General features: G+C 44.0%; 2 protein-coding genes and 1 pseudogene across 2 annotated transcripts in view; 1 reads left to right on the forward strand and 2 right to left on the reverse strand.

The window, feature by feature from the left end:
• Nucleotides 1-18219, reverse strand: part of LOC142189797 (uncharacterized) — a 373599-nt pseudogene that overhangs the window by 295946 nt on the left and 59434 nt on the right.
• The window catches only part of LOC142189984 (uncharacterized), a 373254-nt gene that overhangs the window by 203991 nt on the left and 151044 nt on the right, over nucleotides 1-18219 (forward strand). The gene's annotated exons all lie outside the window — the stretch shown is intronic.
• On the reverse strand, nucleotides 13242-17285 carry LOC142216605 (uncharacterized). The gene is made up of 5 exons (XM_075284575.1): nucleotides 17064-17285; nucleotides 16862-16985; nucleotides 16711-16778; nucleotides 16340-16456; nucleotides 13242-15330 (listed from the first exon to the last, which is right to left on the reverse strand). The coding sequence occupies exons 1-5, from the start codon at nucleotides 17283-17285 to the stop codon at nucleotides 14326-14328; spliced, it is 1536 nt and encodes a 511-aa protein (XP_075140676.1). The 3' UTR covers nucleotides 13242-14325.

The following is an 18219-nucleotide window of genomic DNA, read 5'->3' on the forward strand; positions in this document are numbered from 1 at the left end:
CTGGGAGACCTGGCACCATATGGGCACAAAGCCCAAGAAAAACTCCCTACACATCCGAAACTGCAATATCTGGCTCAACTACTTCAGAGGTCTCTACAAAAACATCCCAGAAGAAGACCTAACCCCAGAACAGCAACAGATAATCACCAAACTGAGGGACATGGAGAAAGTCATCAAAGACTTCCAGAACCCTCTGGACTCACCAATGACCACAAAAGACATACAGGAAAGAATTGCCCTGCTGAAAGGCAAAAAGGCCAGCGGCCTGACAGCATCCTACCAGAGATGATCAAATACAGCCCTCCAGCAATACACGTGGCACTGGCAAAACTATTCACCCTTGTCCTCAACACCAGACACTTCCCCCAAGACTGGAACAAAGGCCTCATAACCCCCATCTACAAGAATGGAGACCAATATGACCCCAACAACTATAGAGGGATCTGCATCAGCAGCATGCTGGGGAAACTGTTCAACAGCATCATCAATAACAGAATCCTCACCTTCCTCACACAACACGGGGTCCTCAGCAAGAGCCAAGCAGGGTTCATGCCAAACCACTGCACCACAGACCATATCTACACCCTGTACAACCTCATCAAGGCCCACGTCCACAACTCCAGAAGAGGCAAAATATTCGCCTGCTTCATGGACTTTAAGAAGGCGTTTGATTCAGTATGGCACCCAGGCCTACTCCTGAAACTCCTAGAGAGTGGAATAGAAGGAAGAACGTATGACGTCATCAAGAGCTCCTACACCGGAAACCAGTGCAATGTGAAGGTGAATGGGAAAAGGACAGCATACTTCCAACAGGCCCGAGGTGTCAGACAAGGCTGTAGCCTGAGCCCAACGCTCTTCAACATCTACATCAATGAACTGGCTACAGCCCTGGAGGCCTCACCAACCCCAGGCCTCACCCTGAACGACCATAAGGTGAAGTTCCTGCTATATGCCGACGACCTCCTACTCCTGTCCCCCACCGAGAAAGACCTCCAAGAAAGCCTGTAAGTGCTGGAAAAATTCAGCACCACATGGGCCCTACCCATCAACCACAAGAAGACCAAAGTCATGGTATTTCAGAAGAAGGGCCACAACAAAGCCCCCACCCCACAATTCACTCTGAACGGCTCCACACTGGAGAAAACCAACAGCTACACCTACCTGGGGCTGGAGCTCAGCCAATCAGGAAGCTTCGAAGCAGCAATAGAAACCCTGAAAGGAAAAGCCTGCAGAACCTTCTACGCCATCAGAAGACAACTGTACCACCTCAAACCACCGGTGAGGGTCTGGCTGAAGATATTTGATGCAGTCATCGCTCCGATCCTTCTCTATGGCAGCGAGGTTTGGGGCCCAGCCACCTTCCCAGACCAGTCAAAGTGGGATTTCAGCCCAACAGAGTCCTTCCACCTGGAGTTCTGCAAGTACCTCCTCCATGTCCACCGCAGCACCTCCAACATGGGATGCTAGGCAGACTCCCCCTATGTCTCACCATGCAGAACAGGGCGCTATCATTCTGGACACACATACAGGGCAGCAGTCCTGGCTCTTACCACCACCAAGCCTGGCTGAGCCACAGAGCCCCAAGAAAAACTGATACCCCCCCAACCAAGCATCAGCCATCTGTCAAGCCAAAACCCCCAACATGCCCTGAACAAGGCTCAAATAAAAGGAGTCATTGAGAGAGACAGAGAGCGGTACATCGAGGAATGGAGAAGCGCCATTAATAACTCCAAGAAACTCACTGTGTACCAGTCACTGCAAAGGGACTACACCATGGCCACCTACCTGGAGAGAATACGCCACCCCAAACACAGACAGACCCTGAGCCGGTACAGACTGAGCGCCCACAACCTGGAGATGGAGACGGGGCAACACAGGCAGACGTACAAGCCACGGGAGAACAGACTGTGCCAGCACTGTGACCAGGAGGCCCTAGAAGACGAGGTCCATTTCCTGCTACACTGCACCAAATACTCAGCTGTGAGGGCCGTCTACCTCCAAAGACTCTCTGCCCACATCCCAGACTTCATATCTGCAGAGGAGAAGAGGAAACTACATCCTACTGGGAGAAGAAGAGGCCACTGTGGAGATCGCTGCCCAATACGTGTCCAGCTGTCACCAAACGAGGAAGATGAGACCCCACGGACTGTTATACCCCAAATCACCCCCCCCCCCATACTCTCCCCCTCGACTCCCCCCCCCCCCCTTTGACAATGCCAAATATCTATTTGGACGTTCCAATAAAGTCTATTTGATTTGATTTGTGTCTTTGGATTCAATAACAAAGCGACTTTGGTATCTTACAAGGCGAAGAAGGAGAAATCTGTGATTTTACTCAGTACCATGCATCACGATTGCAGTGTTGACAGCAATGACAAAAAATTGAAACCAGAAATCATCCTGCATTACAATACAACTAAAGAAGGTGTAGATAAAATAGATGAGATGGTGGGAGAATATTCGTGTAAGAGGCAAACAAAACGATGGCCTGTAGTACTATTTTCAAATATGCTTGATGTAGCAGCCCTAAATTCATTCATCATTTATAAAGAAACTCATCCGGAATTTCATGCACAAAGGAAGGACAGGAGACGCATATTCTTGAAGGACCTTTGTCATGAACTTGTCATGAACCTCGCATGATCGAGCAAGCGACTTGAAATGCTTGCCAAAGCAAACTAAAAAAGCAATGAAACAGTGTGGCGTACAGTTTCAGATTATTTCAGAGCCAGGAGAAAGAAAACGAAAGTGTTGATTCATGTGTCCAAGAAACATAGAGAGGAAAACTGAGCGATATTGTTCCACTTGTAAGGAAAATGTTTGCAAAGAACATTCTTCTGAAAAAAATAACATGTCAGAATCGTTTGGAAGACTAATATAATAGAGAAGAAAGTTAAAATACAAATGTAGCTGCAGCTAGTTTGCTATAGATTTCTATGCGTTTTTGTGTGTGTTTTCATATCTTTGTGTGAAATTTGGAAAAAAAAAAGATTTTTTGTTTTTTTCTGTGAAAAATTATAATTAAAATTTTGTCCACTATTCTTATTTTATTTAGCAATTTTGAAATAAACTTGTGAGAGTTATTTGTGTGTTTTTCTATATTATTTGCATGGGGGCCTAAAAGGCTCCCCATACGTTAATATGTATATTTTTAACGTCAAGCATTCTAGGGTTGGTAGGGTTCCTCCAGCTACAGCCTACAAGCTGAGACCAACTATGGAAATTGCCTATACAATATAGGACCATCTGGTACCTACAGATTCAGAGAACCCATAGAAATTGGATATGTATACAGATACACTCTATTTTCAAGTTTTTTGAGACTTTTGACTTGTTGGAGAAATGTAATATCATTTGAGAAGAGTACCTGTATACATTTAATTAAATATGGCCCCTCTGTACAATAAGAGATTTTTTTTATATTTTTTCAGTCTTCCAGTTTTTGATCCCCAGAGCGATATGGACTCCGATTAAGGCTGAGCTCTAATTTGTTGGTTATTACATAATGGACCGAGGTTATTTTTATTTGGGATACCTGTAATGGCAACTCAATTATATTCGGATGTTGCTTCATGGGACTGATTTTCCTGTAATTTAATTTTTCATTAGGAACGTATGTATACTGATCTAGGGGAATAATGTTTATTAGATCTATGTCTCCTGTCGTACACCCACAGGTTCCCCTCGTAGGGCTTATATAGTGTCCTACATGTCCCCCTCTTTCCTGTGTCTCATTATCCTGCAGATTTCAGTTGCTTTGTATAAGAAATCCATACATTGTAAAATATATTTCCTTATTTCTGCTCTTTGTATAGCTGCCACATTAGAGTGTTTTCTCCGTTAGATGGGCCTACAGCAGAGCCAACACTGCATGGTGTACAAACTGGCTCTTGGGGGCCAAAGTCTTCATAGCTGGTTTGGTGACACCATACTATCATTACAGCTGCTGTGAAGTGACAAAATTACCATGTTGGAAACATTAGACCCCACCCTTCTTTTCTTTCCTTCCAGACAACATGACTTGTGCTAAAAGTTCTATTTATGTAAAACTAGCAGGAGGACCCGGCTTCGCAGGGGTATATTTCATTTTTTGTTTGTGTAGGGGCCCCATAAGAATTGTCCAATTTTGCACTGGTGTATTTTGTATGTTGTTTCTGTGTATGTCTATAACTGTCATGTGATTATGTGTATCTCATTTTGGATATCAGTGAAAAACCTGTGATCAGTTGTTATGGATACCTGGAGTAAAGCTGCGTGAATGTGACCTTGTGCCACAGTGTCATCCACAGTGCCCTGCTTCTTTAAAACTGACATACAGCAGTAAAGAAAAATGGCTGGGTTGCTATGGAAACCTGGAGTAAAACTCTAATGTGTGGTACTCTGTGCAGAGCCGTGTATCTAATCCTCTGGCATGTGGTACTGTGTGCTTAGGCACGTATCTAATCCTACGGCTTGTGGTACTGTTTGCAGAGGCACATATCTAATCCTCCTTGTGTGGTATTGTGTGAAGAGGCGCATATCTAATCCTCCGACGTGTGGAACTGTGTGTAGATGCACGTATCTAATCCTTTACCATGTAGTACTGTGTGTAGACGCACGTATCTAATTCTCTGGTGTGTGATACTGTCTGAAGACATGCGTATCTAATCCTCCCCTGTGTGGTATTGTGTGCAGTGGCGTGTCTCTAATCCTCCAGTGTGTGAAGACTCGCGTATCTAATCCTCTGGCATGTTGTACTGTGTGCAGATGCACGTATCTAATCCTTACTGGTATACAATATACTTGTCCCATACGGGTGTGAAGCAAGGTGTATACTTGCCATACAATATATACTGTACTTGCTATACGCTCTAAATATATACCGTGTATAATTGCAATACACTACGCTTGTATATATCCTGAAATGCATAAAGCTAGCACAAGAGGACGGGGCCATGTAAATCCAGCTGGGGGCCAAGGCTGCGGTCAAGCTACTGTGGATCCAATGTCTGCTGGTGAGGGGCAGCCAGTATTGCGCTCATCCACAAACCCTGGCTTGATGGCAACGTTAAGCAGGGTACGATGCGGACGAGGCCCGAGCACCAGGAACAGGTGTTACAATGGCTAGCAGATAATGCTTCCAGCTGCATTTCCACCAGCCAGTCAGCCACTACCTCCAGTCGTGTTCCTACCCAAGAGTCTGCCCCTCCTTCCTCCCAACATGCCCAATCTTCCCAGCAGAGCCATCCCACCCTTGCCCCCTCCCAGGAGCTGTTTTCGGGTCCTTTTCCACTCTTGGACTCTGTTCAACCACTTCCCGAATCCCAGGAGCTAACAGAACAATTTCTGTGTCCTGATGCCCAAACACTGGAGCATTCGCCATCTCCTTGCGATTTAGGGGTAGTGGACCCGCAACCAGCATTTCCCGAGAAACAGTTCCATGTTTCTGTTCCAGCTCACAAGTTCATCCTCCTCCTCCACCACCACCATCACGGTTGAAAAACGACATTTAAAACCACACCATTAAGGCTCACCTCAAGGGCCTAATATTATGCTCCTATAATCCTCAATTCATCCCAAGAGCCTAATACTACTACAAGGCTCAACTCACCTCAAGGGCCTAAAACTCTGCTGGTGTCAGGGTCGTAATCAACGATACCGGGTCAGTCAGACCAAATTAGTATTAGCATGTGTGCACCTTCACTTTAAGAAATGAATCAGACTCAATCTGCTTCAGAACTTTAGCTCATGCTATATCGCCTCGGCTAGCACTGAACTGACTTTATTTCACATCACACATAGTTATACAGGAAAGGAAAGGGTTAATGCATAACATAACATGAAATTCTTCTGACGTCCCAGAACTGCACACTCATGATTGGCTCTTGATCTTGACGCATAGCAGGTTGTAGTCTTGGTTACAATCTAAGGAATTCAGCAAACCAGGGAGTCGGCGCCATCTTAGATACACTCTTTGTTCCAAAGCTGATTTCTTTAGTAGCAAGGAAAAATTAGTATTTGTAACACACATGTATAATATAAAAGTATAAAAATATTGATTCATGATCTCAGATCTGACACTGGTACAAGGCTCAACTCACCTTAAGAGCCTAAAACTCTGCTGGAACAAGGCTCAACTCACGTCAAGGGCCTAATTCTCTGCTGGTACAAGGTTCACCTCACCCCAAGGGTCTGAAGCTCAGTTTGGGAGGGCTCACCCCAAGGGCCTGAAAAGTAAATTTTGGAGGTCTCACCACATCACACACACAAACACAGTGACAGTTAAGGGTGGGTGCTGTTTGACTTCCCCCTTGCCTATGCCATCCGTTGTTGTTTTTCTGTCCATACTAATGTAGTTGATAGGCTGTGATAGTGGGGTAATACTGTGACTTGGGCGTGTTAGATGCACCCAGGTATGCTTCCCCTGCTGTCCCAGTTGCATTCCAGAGGTGTTGGCATCATTTCCTGGGGTGTCATTGTGGACTTGGTGACTCCAATTAGTCGAATAGTGGTTTCCCCTGAAACAAACATTTTTTCCCCATAGACTATAATGGGATTCGATATTCGATCGAATAGTTGAATATTGAGGGACTATTCGAATTGACTATTTCACTATTCGCTCATCTCTAATAATCATCTAAAATATAATTAACCCCAATGATTAGATGGTTTAAAAATTGGACTACAATTAGAACGCTATAATATGTTCCATATGAAGGGTATCATACCCCACCTTTAGGGTCACAAGTCGTCCTTTGGGTGCAGGAGATTAACCCTGTATAACCCTTTACCCAAGCATATTAACTCCCGCCCTTACAAAGGGCGGTCCCAATGCTGAGCCTAAAATTACCCGGTTAATATCTCCTTCCTTCCTTGACGCGTTTCGCATCCAAAACACAGATGCTCCCGAGGGGAAACGGGGCAAATATTTCACTCAAGGAGTTATCAACCAGATTTTTAAAAATGTTTCCATTTTATGCAAACTTTGCCAAAAGGTGATACTTTCACCAATGAAGTGGTGCTCCTTTACTATATAAACATCCAGGAGGGGAAGATATATTTGGATATATTCTTCTTAATATCGACAATGGGACTGGCTAAACATCCTCTATTATCAGAACTTCCCACGCTCCGGACAATCAGATTAACTCCCAATTTCTACAGCTTCAAGCGCAAACTAAAGACAATTGGAAGTATAAGAGTTATATGCCTATATATTTTTTTTTAGCAATTCTGTAGTGTAGTATCATTTACATATGATTATCTATTTATTTTTTTATAGATTGATATAATGCCTTTATATATTTTTATCTATCATATATTTTATCCTTGTTCCAACAAATGTCTACCCTTTTTATATATTTATATACCCTATTATCTAGCTATGCCCCGACAAATGTTCATCCCTTAAGAATCAATTTGGCTCACTCATAAGATTAATCTGTTATCATATTGGTTTAATTTTTGGTAGTAAGGGCAGAGTCTGGTGTTTAACACACACATGCCCTCTATTCAAATGGCCACAATAGGGGCCAATATTGAAACGGCGCATGTACGAAGTAAAGGAAGCGCAATGCGGCCCGAATTGAGAAGAGCGGAAGAAGGAGAACAGTTCGACCAGCCCTATTATTATATAGTAAGCCTCTGTTCCGATACGGGCATTGGTAAATTCTTGGCATGTGCAACGAGCACATGCAAATGTAAGTTATAGACGGTCACTGAAAACTGGGACTGCGCGAATAACAGCAAGTGCAGCGCGTCCCTGGTTACCGAGAGCCGGACAGCTGAGAGCGAGGTGCACACGTGCGCACTTTCGCCACAGCCTCCGACTCTGGTATGGTGAAAGAAATCAATATGCTAATGATCTAGTGACAAAACCTAGCTTTTTTGGCGCCAGTCGGACCTTGACATGTGCAGTAAACACACGAAGACGCAGAATTACGAAGGGAGAACAGGATAAGGTTATTTGTGATTATGACATTTATTTTTGTATATGTAATATCTGAGAGATTTATAGTAACTCAGTAATGCGTCAGGTATATACCAGGCATCTATTCAGTAATTGTCTATATTCATCAATGGTTATATTTGCGCTATAATCTCATCACCATAAGTGAAATCTTATTCTTTTAGATTAACAACATATATATTTATAGGTTTCTATTTTGTATTGATCTATTATGATATGAGTATGGTGTATAAGTGATGACGTTACTTAGAGGATATCTGTATACTGAGCCCTGCGTGTTGTGCGCTTGCGCATTGTACCGTATATACGCGAGTATAAGCCGAGTTTATGAGCACCGTTTTTGTGCTGAAAAAGTGCGCCTCGGCTTATACTCGCGTCAATACGGAAATTGAAAATGTCACATGACTGGTCCGCAGTGAAAGACATCTGTGGGAGGGCGCTGGAGCAGTGGTCAGTGAGGCAGCGCTGCCATCAGGACCGCCCCAAGATGTTTCCAGAGCATCTTCTGTGCCATAGAAACATCTTAAGGCGGCCCTGGAGACAGCGCAGCTTCACCAACCACCTATTGGCACCAGCGCTGTTCCAGCGGCCTCCCACAGATGTCTTTTACTGCGGACCAGTTAAATTACCACTCGAGTCAATACGGTAATTGACTCGACCGTATTGACTCAGCTGCAGTGGGCCTCCGCTCCAGTCCCGGCCCCCTCTCCTGGCTACATCACACGCTGAGTAACGTGGCCACGTTAGCTCAGGCCCGCACCCGGCGTATGTCAATGACGTCTTACTGCGTCTCAGCACAGGCGGCGTCATCATGCCCCCTACGCTGAGATGCAAGAGCAGCTGCGGGAGAAGACAAGCAGCCGCAGGAGAAGATGAGCAGTGGCGGCAGCGGGAGCAGCAGCGTGAGGTCGGTAAGTATAACTTAATGTTTGTTTGTTTTATAATAGGCCGCTACCTGCTGAAGTATTCCCAGCAGGTGTCGGCCTATTTGCCAACCTCCCCAGGTCGGCTCACTGCCGACCCCCATGTCACCTTATACTATAGGCCGCGGAGGCCAGCAGTGAGTAGGCCGGAGCCTCAGCCGCGATCCCGCTGACGCTATTATTATACTCAGGGGTCTTTTCAGACCCCTGAGTATAATAATCGGAGCCCCAGGGGAGGTGAGGGAACATAATAAACAGTTTTACTCACCTCTCCAGGATCCGATGTTAATCCTAGCCAACTTCAGGCCTATATGGTAATATCCCAGACGTCACATGGTCTAGGATATTACCATATAGGCCCAAAACCTGTGGTAGTAGTAATAGCCTGTTACTGCTAGCACAGGCTTTGGGCCTGTATGGCAACAGGCTGCTACCATAAGGCTTTGGCCCTGTATGATAATGCCCCAGACGTCTGGGTTCTTCCCACAGCGCTTTGAACAGAAAGTTCATGGAGTTTTCCTCCGCTGACTTTCTGTTACAATTATATCTACGGGAAAGCCAATTTTTTCCGTAAAGTGGGCATGGGATTCGCAGAAACCCCATCCACTTTGCAAGTACTGTAAAACTCAGCGATTTTTCCCGCGGTGTATCTAAACTGAATAGCAGAGGACCATAATTCCATAGGATTTTCAACATAGCCTTTCAATTACCTTTATTGCACATGAGAAACTCGAGCAAAAACGCAATGAAAAACGCAACAGAAAACTCATGTGAATTTCTGCAGCACAAAACTGAAAAACGCGATGAAAAACGCATGTACATGTGCGTTTTTTCCACGACAGAAAACGCGTTTTCTCTGCGGTTTTTACTTTGTGTTTTTTTGGTACATTTCCACCCAGTGAGGCCTTAGCCTAAAAGAGTTCGAAGCCATATATATATATATATATATATATATATATATATATATATATATATATGTATATATATACAGTGCCTTGTGAAAGTATTCGGCCCCCTTGGAATTTTCAACCTTTTGCCACATTTTAGGCTTCAAACAAAAAGATATAAAATTTTAATTTTTGGGAGAAGAATCAACAACAAGTGGGACACAGTTGTGAAGTGAAATGAAATTTTTTGGATATTTTAAATTTTTTTAACAAATAATAAACTGAAAAATTTAGCGTGCAAAATTATTCAGCCCCCTTGCGTTAATACTTTGTAGCGCCACCTTTTGCTGAAATTACAAGTCACTTGGGGTTTGTCTCTATCAGTTTTGCACATCGAGAGACTGAAATTCTTGCCCATTCTTCCTTGCAGAACAGCTTGCGCTCAGTGAGGTTGGATGGAGACGTTTGTGAACAGCAGTTTTCAGCTCTTTCCACAGATTCTCGATTGGATTCAGGTCTGGATTGTGACTTGGCCATTCTAACACCTGGAGACGTTTATTTGTGAACCATTCCATTGTAGATTTTGCTTTATGTTTTGGATCATTGTCTTGTTGGAAGATAAATCTCTGTCCCAGTCTCAGGTCTTTTGCAGACTCCAGCAGGTTTTCTTCCACCATGTTCCTGTATTTGGCTCCATCCATCTTCCCATCAATTTTAACAGGCCCAAACCATGATGCTGCCACCACCATGTGTGACAGTGGGGATCAGGGTGTGTTCAGGGTGATGAGCTGTGTTGCTTTTACGCCAAACATATCATTTTGTATTGTGGCCAAAAAGTTGGATTTTGATTTCATCTGACCAGAGCCCCTTCTTCTACATGTTTGGTGTCTCATAGGTGGCTTGTGGCAAACTTTAAACAAGACTTTTTATGGATATCTTTCAGAAATGGTTTTCTTCTTGCCACATTTCGATAAAGGGCAGATTTGTGCAGTGTACGACTGATTGTTGTCCTATGGACAGACTCTCCCACCTCAGCTGTAGATCTCTGCAGTTCATCCATAGTGATCATGGGCCTCTTGTCTGCATCTCTGATCAGTCTCCTCCTTGTTTAGAGGGACGGCCGGGTCTTGGTAGATTTGCAGTGGTCTGATACTCCTGTCATTACAATATGATTGCTTGCACAGTGCTCCTTGGGATGTTTAAAGCTTGGGAAATCTTTTTCTATCCTGCTTTAAACTTCTCCACAATAGTATCTCGGACATGCCTGGTGTGTTCCTTGGTCTTTATGATGCTCTCTGTGCTTTAAACAGAACCCTGAGCCTATCAAAGAGCAGGTGCATTTATACAGAGACTTGGTTATACACAGGTGGATTCTATTTCTCATCATCAGTCATTTAGGACATCGGATCATTCATAGATCCTCACTGAACTGAGTGAGTTTGCTGCACTGAAAGTAAAGGGGCCGAATAATTTTGCACGCCCCACTTTTCAGTTTTTTAGTTGTTAAAAAAGTTTAAAATATCCAATAAATTTCGTTCCACTTCACAATTGTGTCCCACGTGTTGTTGTTGATTTTCCGCCCAAAATTAAAATTTTATATCTTTATGTTTGAAGCCTGAAATGTGACAAAAGGTTGAAAAGCTCAAGGAGGCCGAATACTTTCGCAAGGCACTGTATATATAGTGTGTCTCTTTGGGACTGCCAGAGATAATGGAAGGCTGAACTCTACTTCCTATCAGCCTTCTCATAGAGATTACTGGAGCAGTAGTATAAATGCAGGAGCCCTGTTCTGATAATGGCGAGGTCAGGATAGGTGATAAGTATCAGAGCAGTGGGGGATGGCTGCTGGGATAGATGAGAAACTTAGGAAACTTCCTGGATCTCCTCATACCTCACGACTGCACATTCAGCGTCTCCCACTCGCACACCACCTCCTCACCTCACCCTCTCTCTGTAGGTGTCCCCCAGGGCTCCGTCCTAGGACCCCTCCTGTTCTCCATCTACACCCTTGGCCTGGGCCAACTCATAGAATCTCATGGTTTTCAGTACCACTACTACGCCGATGACACCCAAATCTACATCTCTGGACCAGATATTACCTCCCTGCTGGCCAGAGTTCCAGATTGTTTAGCGGCCGTAGCCTCCTTCCTCTCCTCCCGCTTTCTCAAACTCAACATGGAGAAAACAGAGGTTATCATCTTCAGCCCATCCTGTATGGCTCCTCCACCTGACCCATCTATCAAAGTTAATGGAACCCCACTTACCCTTGTCCCACAGGCCCGATGCCTTGGGGTAACCCTGGACTCTGACCTATCCTTCAAACCACATATTCAAACCCTCAACACCTCCTGTCGCCTCCAGCTCAAGAACATCCACCGAATCCGCCCCTTCCTCACCCAGGAAACTACCAAGATGCTCATCCAGGCCCTCATAATCTCCCACCTAGACTACTGCAACACCCTTCTCCATAGACTCCCAGCTAACACCCTCGCCCCCCTCCAGTCCACCTTAAACTGTGCTGCTTGCTTAATCCACCTCACCCCCCGATCTTCATCGGCTGCTCCCCTCTGCCAGTCCCTCCACTGGCTACCTATAGCCCAGCGAATTGAGTTCAAGCTACTAACGCTAAGAGGGCGTTCACACTACCGTCTGTGTCCGACAGGTAGTGTCCGCTCAAAATCTGGCACTGGCACACTAGGAGCGGACACTACCTGTCGGACACAGACGGTAGTGTGAACGCCCCCTAACATACAAAGCCATCCACAACCTGTCCCCTCCATATATCTCTGAACTACGGTAATCTCCCGCTACCTGCCCACATGTAACTTCAGATCCTGCAGCGATCTCTTACTCTGCTCTCATCCACTCCTCACACAAACGTCTCCAAGATTTTTCCCGTGCATCCCCATACTCTGGAACTCCTTACCACGACACATAAGACTGACCCCCACAATCACAGGCTTCAAGAAGGCCCTGAAGACTCACCTATTCAGGAAGGCCTACAACCTCCAATAACGCTATCACCTCACTGCCATCTGTACAGTCTCCCCCTCTCCTTCTGTCTCTACCCCCTTCCCTCATAGACTGTAAGCCCTCGCAGGCAGGGCCCTCTACCCCACTGTGCCAGTCAGTCATTGCTAGTATTATATCTACCTGTATATTTTGTGCATTGTATGTAACCCCCAAATGTAAAGCACCATGGAATTAATGGTGCTATAGAAATAAATAATAATAATAATAATAATAATAAAAGGATGGACGGTGCTCCAAATGATTTCTTTACCTTGTGTATTTTATTACAACATATCAGACTCCATGTATGATAAGAAGCCACAGTGTAACTTCACAAAATGATAGAGTTCAAGTACGTAACCGATAAGCAAAGTTTCTGTCTGAGAACGCCAGTCATCAGGATTTTTTTAAATTTTTTCTTGATAACTAGTTTGGTGTGGAACACTTTTGTTTTTACCATTCCCCTGGGTTGGGTCTCATGGTTAAAGAGGCACCATTGAATGCCTTGACTACCTAACCTTCCCCTCCTCTCCGCCCTCTTCCTTTCCTCCCCTCTTTCTCCTCTGCTATTCCTTTTTCTCTCCTTGTGTTTTACAGGTATTGCTTTCCAGAAAAAAAACGGCCAGACTTCAGTTGTTCTCCCTAAACATCAGAAGCTGCAGCGTGCCGCAGATCAGAACCCAGGTACTCTACAACATGCACAAGATAAGGGTTGACATCCTACTGCTGCAGGAAACCTACTTTAAGATGGGCCAAATGCACACAACAATAAAGAGATATTTCTCTCGCTGGTTCCATAACTCCAACCCTGATGATGAATCAAAGGGAGTTAGTGTTGACTTATATAAAGACCTCCAAGCCACAGTCATTTCCCAGCGCTCTAATGCACGGGGTAGATACTTGCTTCTAAAAATACCAATCCATGAAAAATTATTCACAATCCCTAATTTGAATCTCCCAAACCAGATAGATCCTACCGAGTGGTCTCACCAAACTATCAGCCACCTTTCCTTGCTGATCCCTGATCAGTCTAGAGGTGAGTGGGGCTGGACTCTTTAATACCAAACTTTAAAACACCCAGCATGTAAAACAGCGATTTCACAAACCATCACAGACTTTTTTCACCATCACGAACATGACACGACCCCTCTCCCGCTACAATAGAAAGCACTAAAGAGTGTCAGCTGGGGTTATAATTTAACAAACCGACGTCTTACTCAAATACAAGCACCGGAATCCTCCCATAAACCCAACAGTGATTCACAAACATTGGTGGACCAACTGGAGCCAGTTGCAAAGTGAAAGGACGTTTAGATACCAAATATGCACAAAAAGGATCCATTGTGAGTTCACTAACAAGTGGGGAAGCTCTATTGAAAAGTTTCTCAACACATGGGCGCCCACTTTGTTCCTACCAGCAAAAACTACACTGAGGAGTCCCTGTCCACCCTGATGCAATAGCTCAATCTTTCTTAGACTACTACTGAAATCTCTACAATCTTAGGAATCCCCTTTCACATTTACAACTGCAAGAGATACAAAACAGGTTCGGCAATTATGAATAAATTCTCTGATGTTTAACAAGTTCTGATTTAGAAATAAAACATTTCCCACATTCTGGGCATGAATATGGCTTCTCTCCTGTGTGAATTCTCTGATGTTCAACAAGATGTAATTTCTGAGTAAAACATTTCCCACATTCTGGGCATTGATAAGGTTTCTCCCCCGTGTGAATTCTCTGATGTCTAAAAAGAGTTGATTTCTGAGTAAAACATTTCCCACATTCTAGACATGAATATAACTTCTCCCCAGTGTGAGTTCTTTGATGTTCAACAAGATTTGACTTGAGAGTAAAACATTTCCCACATTCTGGGCATGAAAATGGCTTCTCTCCTGTGTGAGTTTTTTGATGTTCAACAAGAGTTGATTTAACAGAAAAACATTTTCCACATTCTGGACATAAATAAGGCTTCTCTCCTGTGTGAATTCTCTGATGTTGAACAAGATGTGATTTGTAAGTAAAACATTTCCCACATTCTGAGCATGAAAATGGCTTCTCCCCTTTGTGAATTATCTGATGTCTAACAAGAGTGTATTTCTGAGTAAAACATTTTCCACATTCCGGACACGAATATGGCTTCTCCCCTTTGTGAGTTCTTTTATGTTCAACAAGATGTGATTTATGAGTAAAACATTTTCCACATTCTGTGCATGAAAATGGCTTCTCCCCTGTGTGAATCTTTTGATGTTGAACAAGATTTGATTTGAGAGTAAAACATTTTCCACATTCTGGGCATGAATATGGCTTCTCCCCTGTGTGAATTCTCTGATGTTTAACAAGATTTGATTTACCCATAAAACATTTCCCACATTCAGGGCATGAATATGGCTTTTCTTCTGTGCTTATTTTATTTTGCCTAACAGACTGTGATAAATTAAAAGAAAATTGTTTCTTCTGAAGGGCTGAGGGTATATCTGGGGTAATGACATGTTCTTTATATGGATCTTGTGTGATACCATAATCCTCTGCTTTATAATCTGTAGATATCTGATGTCCCTCTGAGCTCCTGGTACAGTCATCTGACAAGAAGAAAACTGATGTTACCATTTTTCAATAACATAACCTTATAAGTATATTCCCCACTAAGCTGCCGCTGCCTGAGACGCTTCAGACCGTGTGAAGAATTGAACTCAGTGGCACAGGCAGCAAACAACGGCAGCGCGGCCTACTTCATTAGTATTCACTGTGCTGAGACAGAGGTCAGTGATAGTGAATAGTAATGAAGCGGGGCAGGAGACGCCACCACTGCTCTAGGTCACTGTAGAGGTGAACACAATCCATGGCTGCTTAAATATGGCCACTTATGTGGAATAATACTGTAGGATGCCAAAAATCTTACTGTATTACACCCCATACACACAATACAATTCAAACCACATCTGCTAGATTTCCCAGCCTGAACTCACCGTGGATCTGCTGCCCCAATTTTTCTGGTTTACCAAATCAGCCCCCGAATCTCCATCAGATTCCTTATTGGCCAGGTGAGATTTTCCACCTCCCATTTATTTCCATAGAGCTCTGAGGTGGAATCTGCCTGAAGATCAAGCAGGAGGATTATTTTTCCACCACCTGAAATAATCTGCTATATTAGGGCCTGTGTACACAGAGTTAACGTGTGCGCATTTTAGCATAATATACGTGTAAAAAATTTCATTGAAGTCAATGGGAGTGTTATTTTTACACATGTATTCTATACACATGTATTATGCTAAAATGCGCTCGCGTTAACTTTGTGTGCACGGGCCCTAATTCTGGTAAATTCTTTCCCTTCACGAGGACTGACAGCCGGTGTGGAAGAAATTTCCCTCGTTCACATCGATGTCAAGTCCATATTCCTGCTGTCCGTTCTATTCTATACTACATTTATTACCCCCTATAGCGGTATCACATTTATATTCAGGTATTATTAGTATTTTACCTGAATCGGGGAACAACAAATAGTCTAAACAATGTCTGAATAGAATCAGTGACCCTTCTGTGCTTTATATAGTGGCGACTCCTCACCTGGGCGGGTCCCTGTAGGAATGTCCTCCTCACACTCCTCATCACCACTCACATAGGGCTCTTCCTTTATTCTCATAGATATAGCATTAATGTCGCTCAGATCTTTATCCTGATGGAAAATCTGTGAAACAAATAATGTAAAAGTCACCGGACAAATGGGGAAGTCACAGAGAATGTTCTAGATCATTAATCCGCATGAAGATGAAAGATGTCCTGACAGTAGCTGCAGGTCTGTGAGAAGCCGGATAAACATATTAGATGGCGGCTCAATGACACCGCCCATGTATATAACCATATAATACTGCTGGATACAACAAGACTGACCACAAGGACTTCACAGCCCGTCTACACATCATAGGGAATATCTCCATCTACCTGATCATCATCCTGTGGAAGAAGAGGACTGGGACATCTCTCCAGTGTTGTCCTCTTACTGGATCTACCTGTAGGTAACACAGACAGGGACTGAATTCATTCTGTACATACAAATAATGGAAGTCCATGTGTATATAGTCATGTCTATTACCTGCTGATGTGAGGGGCTGCTGGTCCTCCATCATCACCTCCTTGTACAGATCCTTGTGTCCTTCTAAATACTCCCACTCCTCCATGGAGAAATAGACAGCGACATCCTGACACCTTATAGGAACCTGACAACACAATGATACAGTCATCACCCCGACCCCTCCAGTTACTGTATAATGTCCCAGCATTCCCAGCACTGTCACCTCTCCAGTCAGCAGCTCCAGCATCTTGTTGGTGACTTCTAGGATCTTCTGTCCATTGATCTCTTCCTTTATTAGGGGGTTAGGTGGAGGCCCTGGGACTGAGCTCAGAAGTCCTCCATATCCTTCATACACAGGAGCCTGACAGCGCCCACTAGAGGTCTTCTTCACTACTGTGTAATCCTGGTTAGGGGGAGACACATTAATAAATCTCACTACATACATGTCCAGAGTCCATCACCTCTCCAGTCCTATCATCTGTTATTACTATAGATAAGAATGATGTCATGATGACATCATCAGAATCTCTCACCTCTCCAGTAAGCTGGTAGATGATCTCTAGGGTGAGATTTAATAGAATTTCCGCCATCTTGTTCCTGTCTCTTTCCATCTTTGATGGATCAATCAGGAATATTCTCTTATATAGAAGATACTGAGAGGATTCTATATTGTAGGAACCTGAATGGAGAGAAGATGAGACAATGTAATCACTACACGGAATCCCATGGAATAAATAGGATTAGTAGGGAGTATAAGGGGGGCTTCCGGTTCAGGCTCTAGTATGTGAAGATACCTGGCACATTCCTCCTCTCTGCACAGTATCAGGCTCTTCTCCTCCACTAACCTGTAATGTAGAACGAGCGTCCTACACCGAGGAGATAATGCTAGGCTGGTACAGGACATATATACAGTATGGAGTGACGACAATTGACAATATGGCGCTGAGTTCCTTTTTTCCACTACTAGTGATGGTTAGTCCATGAACATCTTGTAGCTATATATAGTATATGCACCAGTAGCTGTATACAGTGGGTACGGAAGCTGTAGCGGTGGGTATGGATGGGTACGGGTATGTAGATGTACTTTCCACCAATTACGGCGCTTCCAGGAATAGGCTGGGTCATTGTAGAGGGTTTCGATTGGATAATATACATGAATGGGGACATATTTATATCCGGCATACGGGTTTAATCTCCACCCCCCGGATGAAGGCTCCTCTTGCGTGCCGAAACGCGCGTCGGGTCCAGCTTGGTGGGACACCATATAATGCATGTGTTGTTGGCGCTGATGATCCCCGTCAGCTCCGATTGAGGAGACCTCTGTGACTTCTGGCTGCTTCATAGTTCTTGTTGTTTGCAACAAATTAGATTTTCTTTTT

The sequence above is a fragment of the Leptodactylus fuscus genome, chromosome 1 (assembly GCF_031893055.1).
Source record: "Leptodactylus fuscus isolate aLepFus1 chromosome 1, aLepFus1.hap2, whole genome shotgun sequence".
Classification (NCBI taxonomy): Eukaryota; Metazoa; Chordata; class Amphibia; order Anura; family Leptodactylidae; genus Leptodactylus; species Leptodactylus fuscus.

Coding starts and splice junctions, on each gene's coding strand:
- LOC142216605 (XM_075284575.1), bottom strand. CDS start 17,285: ATGTATGTAGTGAGATTTATTAATGTGTCTCCCCCTAACCAGGATTAC. Junction 16,986..17,063: donor TGGAGCTGCTGACTGGAGAG/GTGACAGTGCTG, acceptor TTGTGTTGTCAG/GTTCCTATAAGGTGTCAGGA. Junction 16,457..16,710: donor TTCCACAGGATGATGATCAG/GTAGATGGAGAT, acceptor TTTGTTTCACAG/ATTTTCCATCAGGATAAAGA.